This window comes from Ceratina calcarata, unplaced genomic scaffold, assembly GCF_001652005.2.
Source record: "Ceratina calcarata isolate Rehan_Ccalc_2016 unplaced genomic scaffold, ASM165200v1 scaffold213, whole genome shotgun sequence".
Lineage (NCBI taxonomy): Eukaryota > Metazoa > Arthropoda > Insecta > Hymenoptera > Apidae > Ceratina > Ceratina calcarata.
This window is the reverse complement of record NW_017143004.1, coordinates 213,244-232,143: the sequence shown is the minus strand read 5'-3', so window position 1 is coordinate 232,143 and position 18,900 is coordinate 213,244. Positions and strand designations below refer to the sequence as shown.

Genomic DNA, 18,900 nt, shown 5'->3' with positions numbered 1-18,900 from the left:
TTTACTTCAGTACCTCATCTTTTACAATTTTTTTTCTAAACTTCGAAAAAGTGTTTGATTACAGATAAACTATTAAAATTTATTACTTACGCGAGAATAAATTCGAGCGATTTTTGAATTTTTAAATGTTCGATCTTTTATTGATAATTTTTGTCCATAATTAATTTATTTGAATTAGCTTTTCAGTGGTATATTAAAGTGTTCATAGACTGCGGCGGAAGGTCGAAGCAAAGTGTACGTTTCTGTGAATCTTTCAGAATTACGTGCTGCGCGGTGTCGTTCCTGAAATACAAAATTCTTATAAATCTCTTCTCAACGACACAATTTTATTAGAGATCTCAACAAAGAAGTTAAAAAACGCGACGTCGACCAATAAACTCGTTTCTCACTTCTCGCGATTTCGACCAATAAAAACGATTAACAAATTTTTTTCACATTGCATTACCTGTTGTACAATACAACGGCGACATTCCCTGATGGAGTAAGGAAGGCACTGGATTTGACTGCGTCTGTATCAGTGATCGAAGTTCTAATAGAGCCTCTGTCGACGAATCTACTAAAATGTTGCATAGCATAATAACTAGGTTGTTTATAAAATTCGTCAGCTTCTGGGTTCACGATAATAGCAGCGTCGAGATAAACCTCCTGCCAGTTTGGGCCGCCAGTTGTATCCAAAGCTATGTTCCAATCTACCCATCCAACGGTCCAATGATTCAAGTACTTCAAACAAAATTAGAACACCCCTATTTTTATAACTTGTAATAAATTATTTTAATTGAATATAAATTCAGTATTTTTACGTACTTCGATCATAGTTAAAATGTACCTCTCTCCATGTTGCCATGATCCGACTTTTTCTTGGGAAGTATTCCAAACTGGAGGCGACACATTTTATAAGGGGGAATAAAAAAATTGTATATTCCTATAGTCAATTAAGATCTAACAAATACTATTAGAAAAAATAACAGGTGACATATTCTTGTAAGAATATGAATCTAATGCATTATGGATCCGAAGGTTTAAAAAAAAACGTACAAACAATATGTAAGAAACTCACTAGTCGTAATGGATGACTCGGTTACGAGAATAAATTTGTTTGGAAATTCGTTGTGTATCTCGTCTAACACGTCCGGCTCAGCTAAATAATCCTGATACCAATGCACAGCTATTCCACCGACGTACTTGTTTGATCTCTCACACTTAAGAGTGGGCTGGACGAACCAAGGTAACAACGATCTGTTATCATCCATAGCTAATATCAGCGTCTCGTTATGCGAGGATGCCGCCAAGGCCGGACCGAAGTAATTGCCAACCCAATCGGCCATCGATTCCGGCATCCATCCCATAGAGGTGAGTGGAACGTCGAATGTTAACGCCGTCAGCGGCTCGTTACCGGTCGAAATCGCCCACATATCAATACCCATTTTCTTGTACTCGTCCAGAAACTTTATCAGGTAGTCAGCGTACGTCTTGTAGTATTCATAACTCAGGAAAGCTAATTTTAATTGCAAAAAATAATCGTTGTTACTGTAATTCATTGTCGGACATATAACGCTTCAAAATCCAAAATATCGCGTCAGTAAATAACGTGTGAAGATTATTTCTTATAAACAAAATCCAAAAGTAAAGTGTAACTATTGTTTCTTTGCACAAGATCCTTAATTTCTTCACTTATACGTACAAATGCAATTCCCAAATCTCGTCTAATCGAAATTGTGCGATATGGAATAGATTAATGACTAGACTGCGGATTTCATACATTTACAAAAAAATTTGATGAGCAGGTCATATAAAAAGTACATATAACGTTCAAGATTATATACAATATATATTGTAAATGTATTACCACCATGTATCCCCCTTTTCAATACTGAAAGACATGAAATAAATGATTGCTACTATTGTAATACGTACTTAATCCACTGATGTCATCTTCCGTGAATTTCATCCATTGTGGCGCGGTCCACGCGGCACTCAAGAATTTTGTGTCGGGATTTAAATCGAGAGCTTTCTTTAAATACGGTATTTTGTAATCGTAATCTTCTATTGTAAGTGCGAAGTGCTCGAGCTTGACATCATTGGGAACATCGTCGTACGAGTAAGGTCTCGTCGAGGCATCAACGCCAGCAATAGGCACCCGAGCCAACGAATATCTGCTTCCCTTCTTGCGATCGTAATATGCCCTACAGTAACATTTACTCTTCCTTACTTCTTTCATTTTATAATTTCAAAAATAAACTGTTCTAAGTGAATTGGATTTATCATTACAATTCAAATAGCAAATAAAAAATGAATGAGAAATACAATAAGCAATAAGTATAATTGAACGAATGTTTTACAAGAAATGCAATAAAAATTATTTAATTAAAAGAAGTTCTTTTAATTCAATATTATTTGATAAGTTGCTTGCATTTTCGAAAATTATTACCGCAACAGTTGGTCTTGGGTAGCTGGACTAAGTTTTAAGAGGTTGATTCCAACCGCATCGGTGAACGCGCCACCGAAACCAATGATCGTCTGATACTTTTTCGAGGTATCTATACTCAGCACTTGGCTTTTAGGAGATTCTTTACAGTCACCGAATTCTAGCTGTGACATCTTCATTCGGTCTCCTTGTTTGTTCGACATGAACCAATGGGAACTCCCTTCCTTCGGGACTTCCGGTACATCATCGAAGGGACCGTCGCAGTACGTGGCATTGCAAACGCACGCAACTATTTCGCCGTCTACGCGGTAAGGCACGCAATCGTTTGCGGTACCTATAGAACGCGAAATACTTGCAAATAGTTAGATCGTTTTGAAATTTTAATAGGATAATAAATTGTTTAAATAATGAATAGAGAAAAATAGTCAGAAGAAAAATTGAATAATACCTTCGTCGAAAAAGAAAGTTATTAACAAAAGTATTCGCCACATTTATACGCGTTATCGTTTGTTTTTGAAGATTGGAACGTAACTGGATATATTTGTATGAACAACGCACGCTTTATATATGTTCTTCCTTTATTTATTCTTAGATATGGTACAGAACGTAAAATATTATGTAGGCTACACGCAACTGTCACATGTATTATGTTTGACAAATGTTTGACAGCTGTTATATGCGTCACCAAACATTATGTACGACTAGATATCTCATATTTGGAAATTCACTGCGTTTGTGCTGGATTGAAAATGAATAAAATTCCTACAAATTCAAATTGCATACATTTATTCGACCATTGGTTTATCTTAAATGCCACATAGTGACAGAGATCATACATATTTTGATTTCTACTGTCCGAAAGTAATGGTAGTCAGAGACTGAGGAGGTAAAGTTACGCAAATGGTACCAGCGTTCGGCTCGTTTATAGTGATTGGCGTTTCTGTTTGATTCCTGCAAAAAATAAAATAAAAAATAATAAATTCCTGTAGAATATAAATTGTTCATATAAAGCTGAAAGAAATGCTTGTACAGTGTCCACAATACTAGATCAGATATCTACGTTCCGTCTCATCCGATGCATCGTTGTATTAATTTTTAATTTTATATCAACATACAAACATCCAAAAAGTTATTCAATTTCAAAATGTGTACGAATATTTATCGACCTTACTCTACTATATCTTGAAGCACGTAAATCGTTTAATCTCATAGAATCCAAAATTAATTAACCCTATATTTAATAAAAGCTAGTAATAATTTTTTATACTAATAAAGTGACGTTACCTATTATATACGACAACAACGACTTCTCTTTGTGGCGTTAAGAAGGCCGTCGTGCTGATCACGTCCCCGGGTGGGTTAGTGATGCCAATCCTGACTGAGCCCCTCTCAACGAATCTGCTGAAGTGTTTCACAGCGTAGAACATTGGTTGTTTATAAAATTCATCATTGTCGGCGTTGACGATGATAAGGGCGTCTACGAAATTCTTGATCCAGTTTGGTCCACCTACCATGTCCAGAGCAAAGTTCCAGTCCATCCATCCGACTGACCAATTGTTAAAGTACTTGTACAGAAACATTACTTATAAGTATGTAAGCAACAGTTTCATTTTATGGCCAGGCTAATTATTAGACAGTGGATGTTCATGCATTTATCGGAATTTTAAATAATTTAAAGAGACATAGTGGTACGTAGAGAAATATAAGATATCCTAAATTAGAATTTATAATATTTAGAGCAGTAAACAAATGTTTCTACGCATTCTATTTGTTTAACTGTATTTGTAAAGATAAGAATTTGCATAAACTATTGGTCTACTAGTTACATAGTATGAAGTTTGCTTTACCTGTATCATGCTTAAAGCATACTGTTCTGCACGCTCCCATGAACCTAATATCACTTTTGGATAGTCGAATATGGAGGATCCTAGATGAAGTAATATTACTTTTTAATACAATTTCGGGATCAGCAGTTTGAACAATATTTAGTTAAGGAGATGTTGACTTGTAGACAACCAAGAAATTTCGAACCAGTTCTTCGTGTACATAACTTCCACTTCTAATAAGCTTGAAAGTTATAATTCACAGAACTTTATTGTTACATTTACTCATATTTTTATATTTCTATATTTACTCGGGCTTATTTTAAAGCCAGATAACTTTTTAATATTTAATTTCCTTTTAAACGCTAAAAGGGTCCAGTTTACTATATGAAGTTTAAACAAAATCAAAACGACACGACTTTTAACGTTTCATTTGGAACCCTAGTAAACATTTACGTCTTTTGCAGATTTAAATAAGTTGTATGCATGGCTACACGTGTACAAGTTTCATCAGAATCGATTGAAGCGTAAAAATGTTAGAGCCGTCGAAACACATAAAAGTCTTTCAATTTATTCCGGTTATATACTCCACGTCGTGAAAAACTTCTATACTCTTTATATTCAGTTGTTGGTAGTTTATAGCGACATTAATCAATTTTGATGAAACTTTATAAATGCAGTATAAATTACTTAGATTTGCAAACGCATGTTTCAAATTTTCATTAGAGACTGAATGAACAGATTTGACGACGATCAGTCAATTGACTTACCCGCGCATGCCTCGTTCATCAAAATGAATTTATTCGGAAAATCGTTGTGGGTCTGGTCGAGTACATCGGGCGGAACAAAGGAGTCGTCGTACCAATGGACGGCTATACCGGCGATATAATCTTCCACGCCCGGAACATCGAACATTTGTTGTACGGCAGAAGGTAAAACGATTCTCTGATCATCTATTGCCAGAATTTGAGTATTGTTGTACGTGGAATTCGCCAAGGTTGGTCCCAAATTGTTGACGACCCAATTGGCCACCGTCGACGGTGACCAGCCCATTGAGTTGATGATACTCAACGGATAATAAGCGTCCAGCGGCTCGTTACCCGTCGACACGGCCCATATGTTGATGCCATTGCTCGCGTACGCAGCCAAGAATTGTAGTATATAATCGGCGTACGTTTGATAGAATTGCGGTAATAAAAAGCCTGTTCGAAGATTCAGAATTAATATTATATTGTTAGATCGATGATTCAATGTTCGTGTGTTTTAAGTTGTGTTTCCTTCAAGTGAACAATTTTTAAACATAAGTCGTTTCGCCCTTACATAAGATTTTTGGATCGTTATCTCTTTGGAATGAGGAAAGTTAAATTTGGTGTGTTCTGGTCATGATATTTAAAATCAAAATATGCCGTACGTAAGGCCCTACGTCGGTGTTTTTTGTTAATAATTCGAAACTCATGCCTCACTTTGCATTTTGCCAAAGGAAATTGTTGTTCAGAAATACCTACAGAATCACCCATTTCTGGCTCGAACACTTTTTCTGGAACACCCTGTATAATGTCTCACTAATAGTGACCAAAGAGCTTTAGAAATTAACTTTAAACTAAACATTAAAACTTGTTTAGATTCCCTGAGAACTAAAGACGTACAATCATATTTTTGGCCAATTCAGTGATTAACATTGACATTCATATCATAGCAAATATGATCGAGAAGTTGACACTTCTTGCCTTTGTAAAAACGTAAAATTATAAAAATTGTTAATTAAAGCTTCTGTCGAAAATTATCCTGACAAGGATAGAAAAGATGTATGATAAAAATGTTTAGTGATCTGAAAAATTCGGTGGACTTCAGTGTAATCTTACCAAAGCCATTGATTTGGCCATTAGATTTCATCCATGGCGGAGCTGACCACGCGGCACTGTCGAGCAGCAAGTTGGGAGCTAGTCGGAGGGCCTGTTGTATGATCGGGATTTTATATTGCAGATCTTCCGGGGCGAGCGAGAATTGTGACAAAGTATAGTCGCCCGCAATGTCGTCTAACGTATATGGCCTCAACGAGAAATCGGTTCCACCGATCGGCACGCGACCCAGATTGTAACTATTTCCGGTGACCGGATGAAACAATGATCTACAAATAATAAACGAGGTTTCAAAGTATTTTTCCAACATTAAGAATATCAAAAACATTTTACCAACGTTCTTCAAATAAAAGGATCGATTAATATTTCCAAAAATATAGTTCCTCGTCTAATTCTAATAGTTCGGAATTCGGAAATCTCCGCACTTTTCAATAAAATCGAATAAGTAATTTTTATACCGAGATACAGCGACTTGAGCATGTTCTTCAAAATTCGATATCGTGATGGAACACTAATAACAATTGAATTTACATTTAATGATCGGTGATCACACTTCGAGCGTGATGAGACATTAAAGTAATTCACACGGTCGACTCATTATTTATGATCGTTTAAAATTGAGAATATTTATATCGGAGGTTTAAATTACGCCAATAGATTAGATTGAGTTGCCGGGCTGAGGCTCAGGATGTTGATGCCGTTCGAATCCGTGAAAGCTCCGCCGAAACCGAGGATCGTTTGATACGTTTGACTGGTGTTCACTCGCAGGGCCACGGCGCCCGACGGAGCACCCCGGCAAGAGTTACTCATACTGGCGTTCAGATTCAGTTGCATTCGAAGCCCGCTTCTGCTCGACGTGTACTGGCTAAAGCTCCCGGGTGGTGGGATAAGGGTCCGATTGTTCGGCGTCGTGTCGCAATACGTAGAATTGCAGACGCATACGATTTGGTCGGGACCAAAGCTACGGGGGGCGCACACGTAGAAAGTTGCATTGCCTGCAATTAACCATAATCTACTTAGAATCATTCACATGTGATACACTTCAAGTTCATCAACAATAGACTTCTTATACAGACTATCCCAGAAAAAGTGATGGAGCTGAAAAGAGATGATTCTGGAAGTATTTCAGAACAATTTCCTTTGACAAAATTCAAAGTAAGGCATGGTTTTTCATTATTAAGGAAAAACACTGATCAATGAGAGCACAAATATAATCTGCGCTTAGCCACTGCTGAGCGCGGACCCTACGCGTGCTCTCATTGATCACTGATTTTCGTTAATAATTCAAAAACCATGCCTCACTTTGTATTTTTGTTGTTCAGAAACGTCTCCAGAATCACCCCTCTTCGGCTCTAACACTTTTTCTGGAACGCTCTGTATACCTATTGTAGTTCTACGGACTTTGTACAGACATGCATCGATTTGACACGGTCTGTCAAGATAGGTAAAGAATGTAGAGATCTTTAAAATTTGAAAGCTTTGAAAAAAATAATTCCGTCATATACATGTATGTATCTCGTTAAATGAAGAAATGTAGCATATATAGAATGCTTTTAAAATTATTGCAAATAAGGAAAAACTTTTCCCAAATTAATAGATATTTTGCACAAAACTATTAGATTGAAACGTAGGTATAAAAAACTTACCTTGATTTACGAAGAATGCTATAAGCAAGAGTGCTGTTAACCACTTGAGCCACATGTTTTCCTGTGACTTTAGACCTAAATAGAAGCAAATGAAAATTTTAACTTCCTTTCACACTTTCCTTAACAGAAAACAGGTACACGAAGAAATGAAAATTCAAAGCAGGTACCCTGAGTTTATACGTAGTATGAAAAACACGGAAGTTTAGGTAAACATTTATAAAATTTGCAGACTACACGAGTGATAATATTTGCGACATTTAATATTGACAGAGGTTCGATGCAAGAAGCTGGTTTGCATTTCACATGAGGTGAACATCACTTCCTCGTCTTTACCGGACGCCCCAACTTCTCGCTCAACAACCCATTTCTTTGGGCCGTCTCCCTCTTGTCGTTTTTACCAATTTTTTGTTGTTTCTCGTCGGTAGGTGGAATCAGGTGAGCGTTACGTAACATTGCGAATTTGAACAGGCAGACGGTACCCAAAGGAACAGTAAAACCACATTGCTGAGAACGTGACGTCGGGGCATCAACTATCACGCCTATTCCCAGTACGTCGCCATGCCGGGAATACCTTTTAAAATCTTCTATTCTCTCTGCAGCGTTCCTTTATTCTCTGCGATATGCGAATTCTCGAGGTTTTGAAAATCATGTAATTGAAACACAAATACAAGTTTCGCAGTAATTCTCTCAATTAAATATGTCGGACATAATTTTAATTTCTACCACGTGCAATAATCCCATTTATGAAAAATATCTAACTAAAGTTAATGTTTAAGTATGCATTAACACGTAACGAAGATTTTTAAGTACATCTATCTACAGCTTGTGGCTGTAAATATTTCCCCTATCAATGGCAGACTGTAAAAAATTGTTCCATTTTTTTGTGTTACGAGCGCCCGGACTACTACTATTTAATCCGTACTCGAATACTTTTCATACTCCGTGCAATAATCCTATTTATGAGAAATATAAGAAATAAAGCACCTTTGAGCTAACACTTGTTCTAAATTTAAATTTTAAGCAATGGATGATGCGATAGTGAGAAATAAGGATTATAAGTATGAGTTACAAGCTTTAGTATTTCACAATCTGCTCGTCTCTTGAGATCACTAATGCAAGATTACCGTCCGCCAATTAAGTTCCTATCGTCCGAGCTTTTGGCCGAACTCAACTGCGTCCAAGTTACGAATCACCGCACCTTATGTATACCCTGATACGCGGAATGTATTCATTATTTATAATAGGCACGTAAAAATATTACATGACAATTGATTAAGTTATCGATTCTTGTGACTGGCGGATATGTTAATCCTTCTCATTTTCCTTGAAACCTTCTCGACCGTTCCACGAATTTTATAAATATTATTTTTCACTGCTATGCTCAATGCTTGTTCGAAGCAGGATGGAACAAATTACAAAATACGGTATGGATGCGACAATGAGAGAAATTTTTAATCTTGTGCAATTCTTAATAGATGACTTAAGAATAATTTGAAGTTGAAATAATATCAATTTCGAAGATATTCTTTAAGACATACAGTACAAAGTATGCTAAATAAGAATTATCGGACATGTAGAAAGTTACAAGTCACGTACAGTCCAATAAAAAAATATCGAAAACTATGTATTAGAATATCAGAAATTACGCGTTAAAAATTTCTTATGACCGTGAAGAACAGGGCAAACAATTTTATAAACCTTACTCCTCTGTAATCATCATTTTTCCTAAGAGTTTATTGTTTCAAACATTGGTCAAAGCTTTTAGGTAGAGATTTTACGGCTCATACAACCATAAAAGGAATCACAAAAGATCTTTATAATTGCTCAACCGATATCCGCGAAGTCAATTGTTTTAGACGAGATGGATAAACTTTGAATGAAGGAGGAATGCGTAGCGGCTCCATTTTAGTAGCGACCTTAACGATTTTCGTTTAAACTCTGTATTTGAACAATAACTCCGGCGATCTTTTGTGCGAGGAGATAACGCTGCGATACGGGCTGTATATAATTTGCATCTGGATACGGTTTACGTATATTTCGACAAACATTTTTAAATTTGAACGTAATAAACATTTATAGCCATTGCAGTAATTAGTGAGCAAATTCTCCTACTCGTAAGTCAAAGTGTTTATGGATTGCGGAGACAGTCGCAACCCAAGCATACCTCTCTGCGCATCCTCTAGAGTTACGCTTTTTGTGACCTTATCCCTGAAATAAATGAAAAATTTATATGATTTATTAATTTTAAATTTAATTTGTATTATGTTACATTCGATAAAAATTAATTTTTTTTCAATGGTATGCGACTGTTTCGATTTGAAAAAAAAATTAATTTTGCATCGAATAATTCAATTGTCTCAGTGAAGTTAACAAGTATGTATTACAGAAAATTATTATTTGAAATAATGTATTTCATTACGTATTGCATAACAGAATGACGTTTTTTCGCTAAGGTGTAACGAAGGCAGTGAATTTGATTGCATCGGTATCGGTAACAGAAATTCTTATGTGTCATTTGATCCTTCTTATTTTCTAACCGGATTTCAATTTATCTAAAGATATTATTAGATCAGATGTAATTTGGTGGTAATAATATTCAGTATTTATTTCACAGTTTTTTATTTGCATACTAAAATATATTCGTTACGTTAGAAAATAGAATACATAAATTTATTGCAGTTCTTTTTTTCTTTTATTTTAGTTAATTATGCATCATCATAAAGGTAATGTAAGGTCCAGATAATAACAGAGTTCGTCATAATCGCTGTTTTCCTATGACGCGTAAATAATAGTATTCATGGAGTCTCCTGGTAATTCCAAACAGACGGAGCCAATATTCGGATCGTTCAGGCTAACTGAAGTAGAGAAGGGATTCCTGCGAGAGAAAAGTATGTTATCAAATATAAATATGGTGTTCCTTAAATATTCTAAAAATAATTGCTTAAGATGCTAAACCTATTTAAATTTCATAAGTCATAATTTGAATAATTTTTAATCGAAGCAATGTTAAATATTATCTGATACGAAGGCATGTAATTAAAGCTTGAAAACATCTTTCCTTAAATAAAATGATTGGAGATATTTAAATTAGGCGATTCATTTCGCGTATCTACATATTACATAATTGCTATTATGATATATATTATAATAATTGATAATATTAAAATTAATTAAAGATAAATTTGTATTACTCGTTGTATAAGACGGTAACGACTTCCTTCGAGGGTGTAACGAATGCCGTGGCTTTAACAAGTGGCGAATCGCTAATGGATACCCTGACCGAACCTCTATCGACGAATCTACTGAAATGTTTGATCGCGTAGTACATCGGATTCTTATAGAACTCGTCAGTATCCTCACTGACAATAATCGGCGAGTCCAGGTAATTTTTAATATAGGTTGGTCCGCCTTGTGGGTCAAGGGCATAACACCAGTCTACCCACCCGACCGACCAATGGTTCATGTACTTAAATCAGAATATAATATCCAACAATAAGTAATTTTGCAGGATACTATAGTTTGTTCGGTAGTCTAATTATTATAACGCGACCACTTGGTTTACCTGAATTATACTTTGCATGTACTGTTTTCCTCGATCCCACGATCCTGGTATCACTTTGAGAAACGGGATTAGTACCTCCGATCCTATGTATAAAATGCTATTAATTTCACATTCATATAGCTCTAGAATATAATAATCCACAATGCATTCAAATCAGTTTTATGCAATTATCATCAATGCGATTTTTGATACTTACAGAAATTGAATCACTCTACTTTCAGAAATTAATCATTTAATCTATCTGGCTTAAACTGATTAATAGTAAATCTTCAATCATTTCTAATTCAGTTTTGAAGAAGTCAACTGCTCACGAAGCTCTTACCAATGGATGCTTCAGTCAACAGGATAAATTTATCTGGGTCAAGATCATGCGTTTTGTCTAATACTTCCGGTCCGACCAAGAAATCAGCGTAGGGATGGACGGCCGTGCCGGCGATATATTTCTTCGCCTTTTCATTTTGAAACAACGCTTGGATGAACCAGGGTAATTCGACTCTTTGATCGTCCAGCGTCAATATCACGGTGTTATTATGTTTGGAGTTGGCAAGCGTCGGGCCAAAATTTTCCGCGATCCATTCACCCATCGTGTCCGGAGTCCATCCCATGGTAATCAGGGGATCGAACGGTACGATTACGTTTATAGGTTCGTTACCCGAGGAAACCGCCCATACGTCTATTCCATTCTTTTTATACTCATCCAGAAATTTTAATAGATAGTCGGAATACAGTTGGTAATACTCTTTCTTCAAGAAACCTAGCCAATAATTATAAATCAATTAGGCAATAATTATAAATTACTACTTTCCATTGTGCAATACAGTAACTTAGTTATCCGAATTAATGGAGTTCAACTGAGCACAGTTAGTCACATGTGTTAATAAATTTATTCTTTTCAGTTGCAAATATTTTTTACTTTTTCATCTTCCTTTATTAGTACGTTAAAGGACGTACCAAATCCCTTGAGATTATCGTTAGTTTTCATCCACGCCGGAGCAGTCCACGCGGCACTGAGGAATTTCACTTCAGGATTTAACTCAAGCGCTTTCTGTAGAAACGGTATTTTATAACTGTAATCTTCCGGAGCGAGGGCAAATTGTGCTAGCGTGGTATCGTTAGCATGATCATCGTATGTGTACGGTCGCGTTGAGAAATCAGTTCCACCGATCGGTATTCGTCCTAGTAAATATCTGCTTCCTAACACCGGATCGTAATACGCTCTAGGAAATCGTGAATCACAAATAAGAAATCGTCTATTATCACTTCGAAGGAGAATTGTATTTTTTAATTGTGCAAATCACTTTTATTGATCTGTGATTCGAGCATTTTATTAATTCCCGTTTAATTACCGGATTAATTGATCCTGTGTAGCTGGACTGAGCCTCTTGACGTTTATTCCAGCTGAGTCTGTAAATGCAGCACCGTAACCAAGGATCGTTTGGTACGTTTTCGTCGTATCTATGTCGAGTTCCGTAGTGAGAAATGAAAGTAAAGAGTTTTGGCAAGAATTGATCTTCCCTTTTCTCAAATCCAACCTGAGTCCGTCTTGAGTCGAGACGTACCAGTAGTAGGTTCCATTTGGAGGTATTTTTGGGTCGTTATCCGGTGTACTATCGCAGTAAGTTGCATTACAAACGCATACGATTCTGTCTGGGCCGAAACTACGTTGCGCGCACTCGTGCGCACTACCTGAATAATTGACCTTTCCGTTGATACACTTAATTAATTGGAGCTACTATAGTTCTAGTGACACAAGAGATATGTCCTACGTGTCTATAGTGAAACAGGAGAAATATTAATATGTGCTAAAAAGTATTTTTCTAAATGTAAATTTATGTACATATCGAGCTTTTATAATACGAATTTAATAATAAGCATGCAATTTTTGAAGGTAAGTGTTAATTGATTAGGGCTTATTGCTTTGAGAGAAATATTTGTTCAAATGCTACATCTGTGAACGTAGAATATTTAACATCATTTAGAGAATCGATTAACGAGTTTTTATAATTTATTGGTACCTTTGCCGAAAAGGAAAGCGAACAATAATAATAACTTCCACAGACTTGCACCCATTGTTGAGTCCTGTGGAACTGCTTTTGTAGGAGCACTACGAGCTCACTGCATTTTAACTGATATGCATTCAACACATTTATACATTTTCGCAGATATCAGAAAAAGGAAAAACAACTGCCGCTATATATCAACGTCACAAATAAATAATTGTAGTTTCGCTTCACGTGTCACCGATAGTACATTCTACAATATTATTTTTAGTAATTATTCATAATGTGTTTTTAACGAGTTCTGTATAACAACTTTACTTTATTTATTCAGAGAAACAAACTATGCTTCATCAAATTTTAAGATATGAATTAGTCACGAGCATAAAGTAGTTTCCTGTTCAATTGTCTTTTCTTTAATTTTCATTAGATTTGCACATTGCGAAAGTAAAGTTCATCTCATATTTTGACGATTACAAGCTGTATGTATAAGTGTGAATATTTTCTAATTTTTATATTGGTTAATTTATAACTTGTTGTAACGCCCTGACACGCTCTCTTTAAGTACGGTATCTTGTAATTGTGACCTTGCTTTACGAGTGCAAAATGTTGCAGCGAGCTGTCATTGGCTACTTCGTCGTACAAGTAATGTCTCAGCGAGAAGTCGCTGGCAGCGATTGGTACGCGAGTCAATATGTATCTACTTCCTCTTTTTGCAGCAATGTTTAAAAGTGTATGTTCAATACATGTAATAGCAATCAACTTTACAATTAAGTTTGGGTAACTACCATAATAATTGATCTTCCGTGGATTGGCTAAGTTTGGCTATGTTAATGCCAGTCGCGTCGGTGAACGCGCCTCTATCACTTAAAAATATTATTAGATCAGATGTAAGTTGGTGGCAGAAATATTCAGTATTTATTTCACAATTTTTTATTTGCTTGTATTATAATTCTAAAATATATTCGTTACAATCGGTAATTAGATCGGAGATAGTGCGCGTAATTTCTAAAAATAATGTTCGCCTATTAAATACCAAGGCTGCGGTTAATTGTATGTAAGTTTCATAGTGCATAGATCACAGTGCTCATGGACTTAGCGGGTAGTTCCAAACAAATGGACCGTCCATTTTCATCGTTCAGTGCAACGTTTGCTGCAGTAGCATTTCTGAAAAATAAAATAAGTCATTCAAATTGTTAGTAATATTTTGTTTTGTTAGAATTATAGTTTATGTGGCGTTTCACTCTTTTTGTTAGAGGTTGTACTGCTGGGGCAGTTTCTGTACGTATCGAAAGTGTAGACAAATCCGTGAAACGAGAGAGATATAGTTTTTACATGCTCATTGTTTCTCTCAGAAAAGTTTTGCTTTTCTCCTTCAAATTGCTTCAAATGTCAAATACTGACGAATAAGGTATAGTGTCGTAGCCAGCAGCCAATATCGTGATGAGAAGTAGCATATAGCTAAAAATTTCTACACCGTCCACAATTCAGGCATGGCCAACTGTGTCGCGTACGTGACACGGCCCTGAGCGGGAGCACAGGTGGGGATACGTTAAGTAGTATGAGCGTATTATGGTCCGCCAAATTACTGTGACTACTGCACGACACGATATGGGGAGAGCTATTAGAGAAGGGAGAAACGAGTTGGCCGTGCCTGGTCTACATCTTTATTAAGACTTGTGAAACTGCCTCTAGTAGCATTGTGTGATGTAACACGTCCTAACAGAATTTTTTATAATATCAGTTTTACTCTCATTGCTCGCTTATATAAATTACTAGCTGCACTCTACTAGTTTGCACCTCGCCATTCCCTCCCCCTCCCCCATTGACGAACTACCTTAATATATTAATAATAATTAGAAATATAGTTTGTATTACTTGTTGTATAAGACGATGACGACTTCGTTCGAGGGCGTGACAAAGGCTGTAGATTTGACTGAGTCGGTATCGGTAATTGAAACCCGCACCGAACCTCTGTCCACGAATCTGCTGAAGTGTTTTAACGCATAGTACATTGGTTGCTTGTAAAACTCGTCGGTGTCTGGATTTACGATAATGGGTGCGTCGACGAAATTGTTAATCCAATTCGGGCCACCCGCTTTGTCCAAAGCCAAGTTCCAGTCCACCCAACCGATGGACCAGTGATTCATGTACTTGGATCAAAATACATTCATCAGTAAAAATATTATAATTGTTCCAGATAATAAAATTATTGAACAGCGATTTATGTGTTCATAAAAAATTGTTTCTAATATGGAGAGTCATAAGAAACATGCACAGGGAACTATTATAATCTGACGATAAAATCTATGTTAGTGTAATTATGAAAAAGAAATAGTACTTAAATTCATTGTGTTGCTTATAAGAATACGAATTCGTGTAAATATTTATAGTGTATTAGATTAGCTGTTTTACCTCTATTATACTCAAAATATATCTTTCTCCACGGTCCCATGATCCAATAAGAACAGTTTCGACTTCTCCCACTGTAGAACGATTATTGTTGACATTTATTTCGTAATTATTAATGACCGGCTCAATGAAAAACAAGACTGAATGGATTTTATTTTAACACACGACAAATCTAATATTTTTGATAATGATTTAATAATTGGTATGATCAGTTGCATAAATCACTGTCATATCTATGTTTTTTATATTATTTTCGAGCAAATGAAATTATTTTAAACAATATTGAAATTCAGTTGAACTGACCCTGTCTTGAAATAAGAAACTTATTAACGAGGAAATCTCGATTAACTTTACCTATACAGGCTTCGGTCATAAAAATAAATTTATCCGTATTTAAGTCACGCAGACTGTCCAGTACCACGGGTCTTACTAAGTAATCGAAATACCAATGGACAGCCGTTCCGGAAATATAGTTCTTCGCTTCCTCGTGCTCTTCATATAATATGTACATGAACCAAGGTATACTGAGTCTCTGATCGTCTAGAGCAATGATCAGCGTGTCATTATGTTTAGAATTAGCGAGGGTCGGGCCGAGATTCTCGACGACCCATTTGCCCATAGTTCTCGGTGTCCATCCCAAGTCGCTAAGTTTGTTGCCTGGTACGTAGGTACTCATTGGCTCGTTACCGGTCGAAACTGCCCACATTTTAATCCCATTGTCTTTGTATGCATCCAGAAACTTCATTATGTAATCGCTATAAATTTGATAATATTCTTCCTTCAAGAAAGCTAGTAGGAAGAATTGTTATTTTCACTAATACGTATTAAATATCCGTTTGTGTCATTTTATTTATTTAGAAATTACTTACAAAATCCGTTGATCTTTTCATTTGTTTTCATCCAGATTGGAGGTGACCACACAGCGCTTAAAAACTTCACATCAGGATTTAGTTCGAGCGCCCTCTTAATGTATGGTATTTTGTAATCGTAATCCTCTTTGGCCAGCGCAAAATGTGCCAGCGTAGTGTCGTTCTCGTGGTCATCGTACGTGTACGGTCTCGTTGAGAAATCGGTCCCACCAATTGGGATACGACCTAACAAGTACCTGCTTCCAACTTTCGGATCGTAATACGCCCTACAAATGGCAAATCACAAATGGATTATAAAAATATATTATTATACAATAGGATTGTCCATTATACAGGGAATCTAAAAAAAAGTTGAAAAGTTGTAATTCTGGAATTATTTCTGAACAAGTGGAGTTGTTTCGAACTTCCGCTCGCTTTTATTCATGTATGTATATTAAAAGGATTTTGAACCGTCAAATAAGTAAATAAATAATGTATGTGTGGAGTGAGTCCGGAATCCAGAATCGACTACTTCGCAGCGTATCCATCACAGAATTATGAATGCAAATCCTTTGTACGCACAAATTAGTTAATTACCGAATTAATTGATCTTGTGTAGCCGGACTGAGTTTCTTGATGTTTATTCCAGTCGAGTCTGTAAACGCGCCACCATAGCCGAGGATCGTTTGATATCTCTTGGTTGTATTTATATTCAGAACAGGATTAGAGCTTGATTCGTTTTTGCAGTTTTCACTGATGTTTCCCTTTATCAAGCTCACTCTAAGTCCCGCTTTGCTAGAGACGTACCAATAGAAGGCTCCTTTTTCAGGTATTTTTGGCTCATTATCGGGCGTACTGTCGCAGTATGTTGCATTACAAACACATGCCAGTCTATCGGTTCCGAAACTGCGCGGCACGCATTCGTTAGCATCACCTGTGATAAGCAGTAATTTCTTTTAATTACTTAAGAACTTCGATAAAGCGGTTATTTAATTTGAATGAAATATGGCTCGTTTTTCATAGTAGCTGAATATGTATACATTACAAGTGCCTTTTCTTTATGCACGTGTAAATACATTGTTTTCAATTTTCTGGTAAATAAAAAATTATCTGTACAATAAGTGTTCCAGTTTCTGTTCACGTAACAGTTTCTACTTACTGGCTTAGTATTTTACATAGAATGATAGAAAAAATTACTCCCGAAGAGAAATTGTTAGGTGAATATAAATTGGGTCATTTACTGTACAATCAAAATAAACGTTCTTTTCTTGGTACTAAAATATTCTTAAACTCGTACTGTCGTTGTTTACTTGATTATTTTGGAATTTTGATCTTTTAATTATTAGAGATCTGGTAATAACTTGAGAGTCTTGCTCAGTCTTGAATAAATCAAATGAACTTCTCCCATGGTCGTAAAAGTCGGAGTAACAAAACTGTTGAGCAAGTCGATTGTAATAATTCTTACCTTGAACAAGCAATTGGATGTACCCAAGAAGGGATGCCGCTATCCACACAGTCCACATGTTCTTCGTCCACATCTGCTGAAATAGAAAATAAATGATTTTTAAATAATCGAACTGTGGATTTTTACAGACTACAGATTATACAGACTATAGTCCTGTTTCGCTCGTTTTCGAGTAGCCTCAGCAGCCGTACGCGGCACCAGCGTTCGTATAAAATGTCCCGCACGGTTCGCTTGCCCTCTTTTCCGCCCGCATTTCGATCCCCACTACTATTCTCTTCATACGCCTTCGCTGACCATGCCTAGCATACCCCCATCAAGTACCAGTCCCTACTATGGTCGTGTCGTCCCCACTTTCCGGCCGAGGGACAAATTATACGAACGCTGCGCAGCACCGGACCGATCACTACCGGATAGTGGGAATCCTTCACTGTGATTACTACACGAGGTGGGGAGAGTTGCTAGAGTGGGGAGGGGCGTTCTTTCATCCCAGCAATTTTTTAAAACAATTATTTGACATAAATTTATGCTAAGAAATTAATCGTTTTATTCATTATAATTTCCCACTCTTCCCTGTTTACGCGTACTTAATAATACGATGGTATCTTACTAAATGTAAGATATGTAAATGAATCACAAGAAGTAACAGAAGACATGTGAATGGAAAATAGAAAATGAAATACACAATTTTACTGCAATTCAGATTTACTTTTATTTTAGTTAATTATGCATCATCATAAAGGTAATGTAAGGTCCAGATAATAACAGAGTTCGTCATAATCGCTGTTTTCCTATGACGCGTAAATAATAGTATTCATGGAGTCTCCTGGTAATTCCAAACAGACGGAGCCAATATTCGGATCGTT

At 36.3% G+C, this 18,900-nt stretch overlaps 4 protein-coding genes across 8 annotated transcripts in view; all 4 read right to left on the bottom strand.

Moving 5' to 3' along the window:
- Positions 1-110: 110 nt before the first annotated feature.
- On the bottom strand, positions 111-3,098 carry LOC108622299 (glucosylceramidase). Its single transcript, XM_018020092.2, has 7 exons — positions 2,874-3,098; positions 2,429-2,759; positions 1,915-2,183; positions 1,058-1,495; positions 805-875; positions 446-720; positions 111-282 (listed from the first exon to the last, which is right to left on the bottom strand). The coding sequence occupies exons 1-7, from the start codon at positions 2,914-2,916 to the stop codon at positions 183-185; spliced, it is 1,527 nt and encodes a 508-aa protein (XP_017875581.1). The 5' UTR covers positions 2,917-3,098; the 3' UTR covers positions 111-182.
- A 96-nt stretch (positions 3,099-3,194) lies between these two features.
- LOC108622302 (glucosylceramidase-like) lies at positions 3,195-8,980 on the bottom strand. Of its 2 annotated transcripts, none has more exons than XM_018020095.2 (8): positions 8,878-8,980; positions 7,754-7,828; positions 6,757-7,102; positions 6,111-6,376; positions 5,019-5,450; positions 4,273-4,352; positions 3,710-3,990; positions 3,195-3,376 (listed from the first exon to the last, which is right to left on the bottom strand). In XM_018020095.2, exons 2-8 carry the CDS (start codon positions 7,806-7,808, stop codon positions 3,274-3,276), a joined length of 1,563 nt encoding a protein of 520 aa, XP_017875584.1. In that variant the 5' UTR covers positions 7,809-7,828; positions 8,878-8,980; the 3' UTR covers positions 3,195-3,273. The 2 variants fall into 2 exon arrangements, with proteins under 2 accessions (XP_017875584.1, XP_017875585.1); XM_018020096.2 differs by having other exon boundaries at positions 8,823-8,921.
- A 1,421-nt stretch (positions 8,981-10,401) lies between these two features.
- LOC108622290 (glucosylceramidase-like) lies at positions 10,402-13,439 on the bottom strand. The gene is made up of 7 exons (XM_018020078.2): positions 13,331-13,439; positions 12,662-13,001; positions 12,267-12,532; positions 11,638-12,069; positions 11,316-11,398; positions 10,945-11,219; positions 10,402-10,628 (listed from the first exon to the last, which is right to left on the bottom strand). The coding sequence occupies exons 1-7, from the start codon at positions 13,383-13,385 to the stop codon at positions 10,526-10,528; spliced, it is 1,554 nt and encodes a 517-aa protein (XP_017875567.1). The 5' UTR covers positions 13,386-13,439; the 3' UTR covers positions 10,402-10,525.
- Positions 13,440-14,229: 790 nt separating this feature from the next.
- Positions 14,230-18,900, bottom strand: part of LOC108622295 (glucosylceramidase-like) — a 49,441-nt gene continuing 44,770 nt past the window's right edge. The window contains exons 1-8 of one of the 4 annotated variants that reach the window (XM_026811380.1): positions 18,184-18,328; positions 18,038-18,113; positions 17,170-17,506; positions 16,594-16,859; positions 16,079-16,513; positions 15,728-15,798; positions 15,191-15,465; positions 14,230-14,479 (exon numbers count right to left, since the gene is read on the bottom strand). In XM_026811380.1, coding sequence (XP_026667181.1) covers positions 14,377-14,479; positions 15,191-15,465; positions 15,728-15,798; positions 16,079-16,513; positions 16,594-16,859; positions 17,170-17,506; positions 18,038-18,110 — 1,560 coding nt within the window. In that variant the 5' untranslated portion in view covers positions 18,111-18,113; positions 18,184-18,328 and the 3' untranslated portion in view covers positions 14,230-14,376. Of the gene's footprint in view, positions 14,480-15,190; positions 15,466-15,727; positions 15,799-16,078; positions 16,514-16,593; positions 16,860-17,169; positions 17,507-18,037; positions 18,114-18,183; positions 18,329-18,900 lie in introns of those variants that run through there. The other 3 variants (XM_026811378.1, XM_018020086.2, XM_018020085.2) reach the window with 3 other exon arrangements.

Bases quoted from the DNA above. Each gene is read 5' to 3' on its own strand.
- LOC108622299 (XM_018020092.2), bottom strand. From the start codon at position 2,916: ATGTGGCGAATACTTTTGTTAATAACTTTCTTTTTCGACGAAG. The intron at 1,496-1,914 runs GTACGTATTACA...AATTAAAATTAG, and splicing joins AGATGACATCAGTGGATTAA to CTTTCCTGAGTTATGAATAC. The intron at 283-445 runs GTAATGCAATGT...TTTGTATTTCAG, and splicing joins GCCGTTGTATTGTACAACAG to GAACGACACCGCGCAGCACG.
- LOC108622302 (XM_018020095.2), bottom strand. From the start codon at position 7,808: ATGTGGCTCAAGTGGTTAACAGCACTCTTGCTTATAGCATTCTTCGTA. The intron at 6,377-6,756 runs GTAATTTAAACC...TATTATTTGTAG, and splicing joins ACTCAATCTAATCTATTGGC to ATCATTGTTTCATCCGGTCA. The intron at 3,377-3,709 runs GTAACGTCACTT...TATTTTTTGCAG, and splicing joins GTTGTTGTCGTATATAATAG to GAATCAAACAGAAACGCCAA.
- LOC108622290 (XM_018020078.2), bottom strand. From the start codon at position 13,385: ATGGGTGCAAGTCTGTGGAAGTTATTATTATTGTTCGCTTTCCTTTTC. The intron at 12,533-12,661 runs GTAATTAAACGG...ACGATTTCCTAG, and splicing joins ACACAGGATCAATTAATCCG to AGCGTATTACGATCCGGTGT. The intron at 12,070-12,266 runs GTACGTCCTTTA...ATTATTGGCTAG, and splicing joins CGATAATCTCAAGGGATTTG to GTTTCTTGAAGAAAGAGTAT.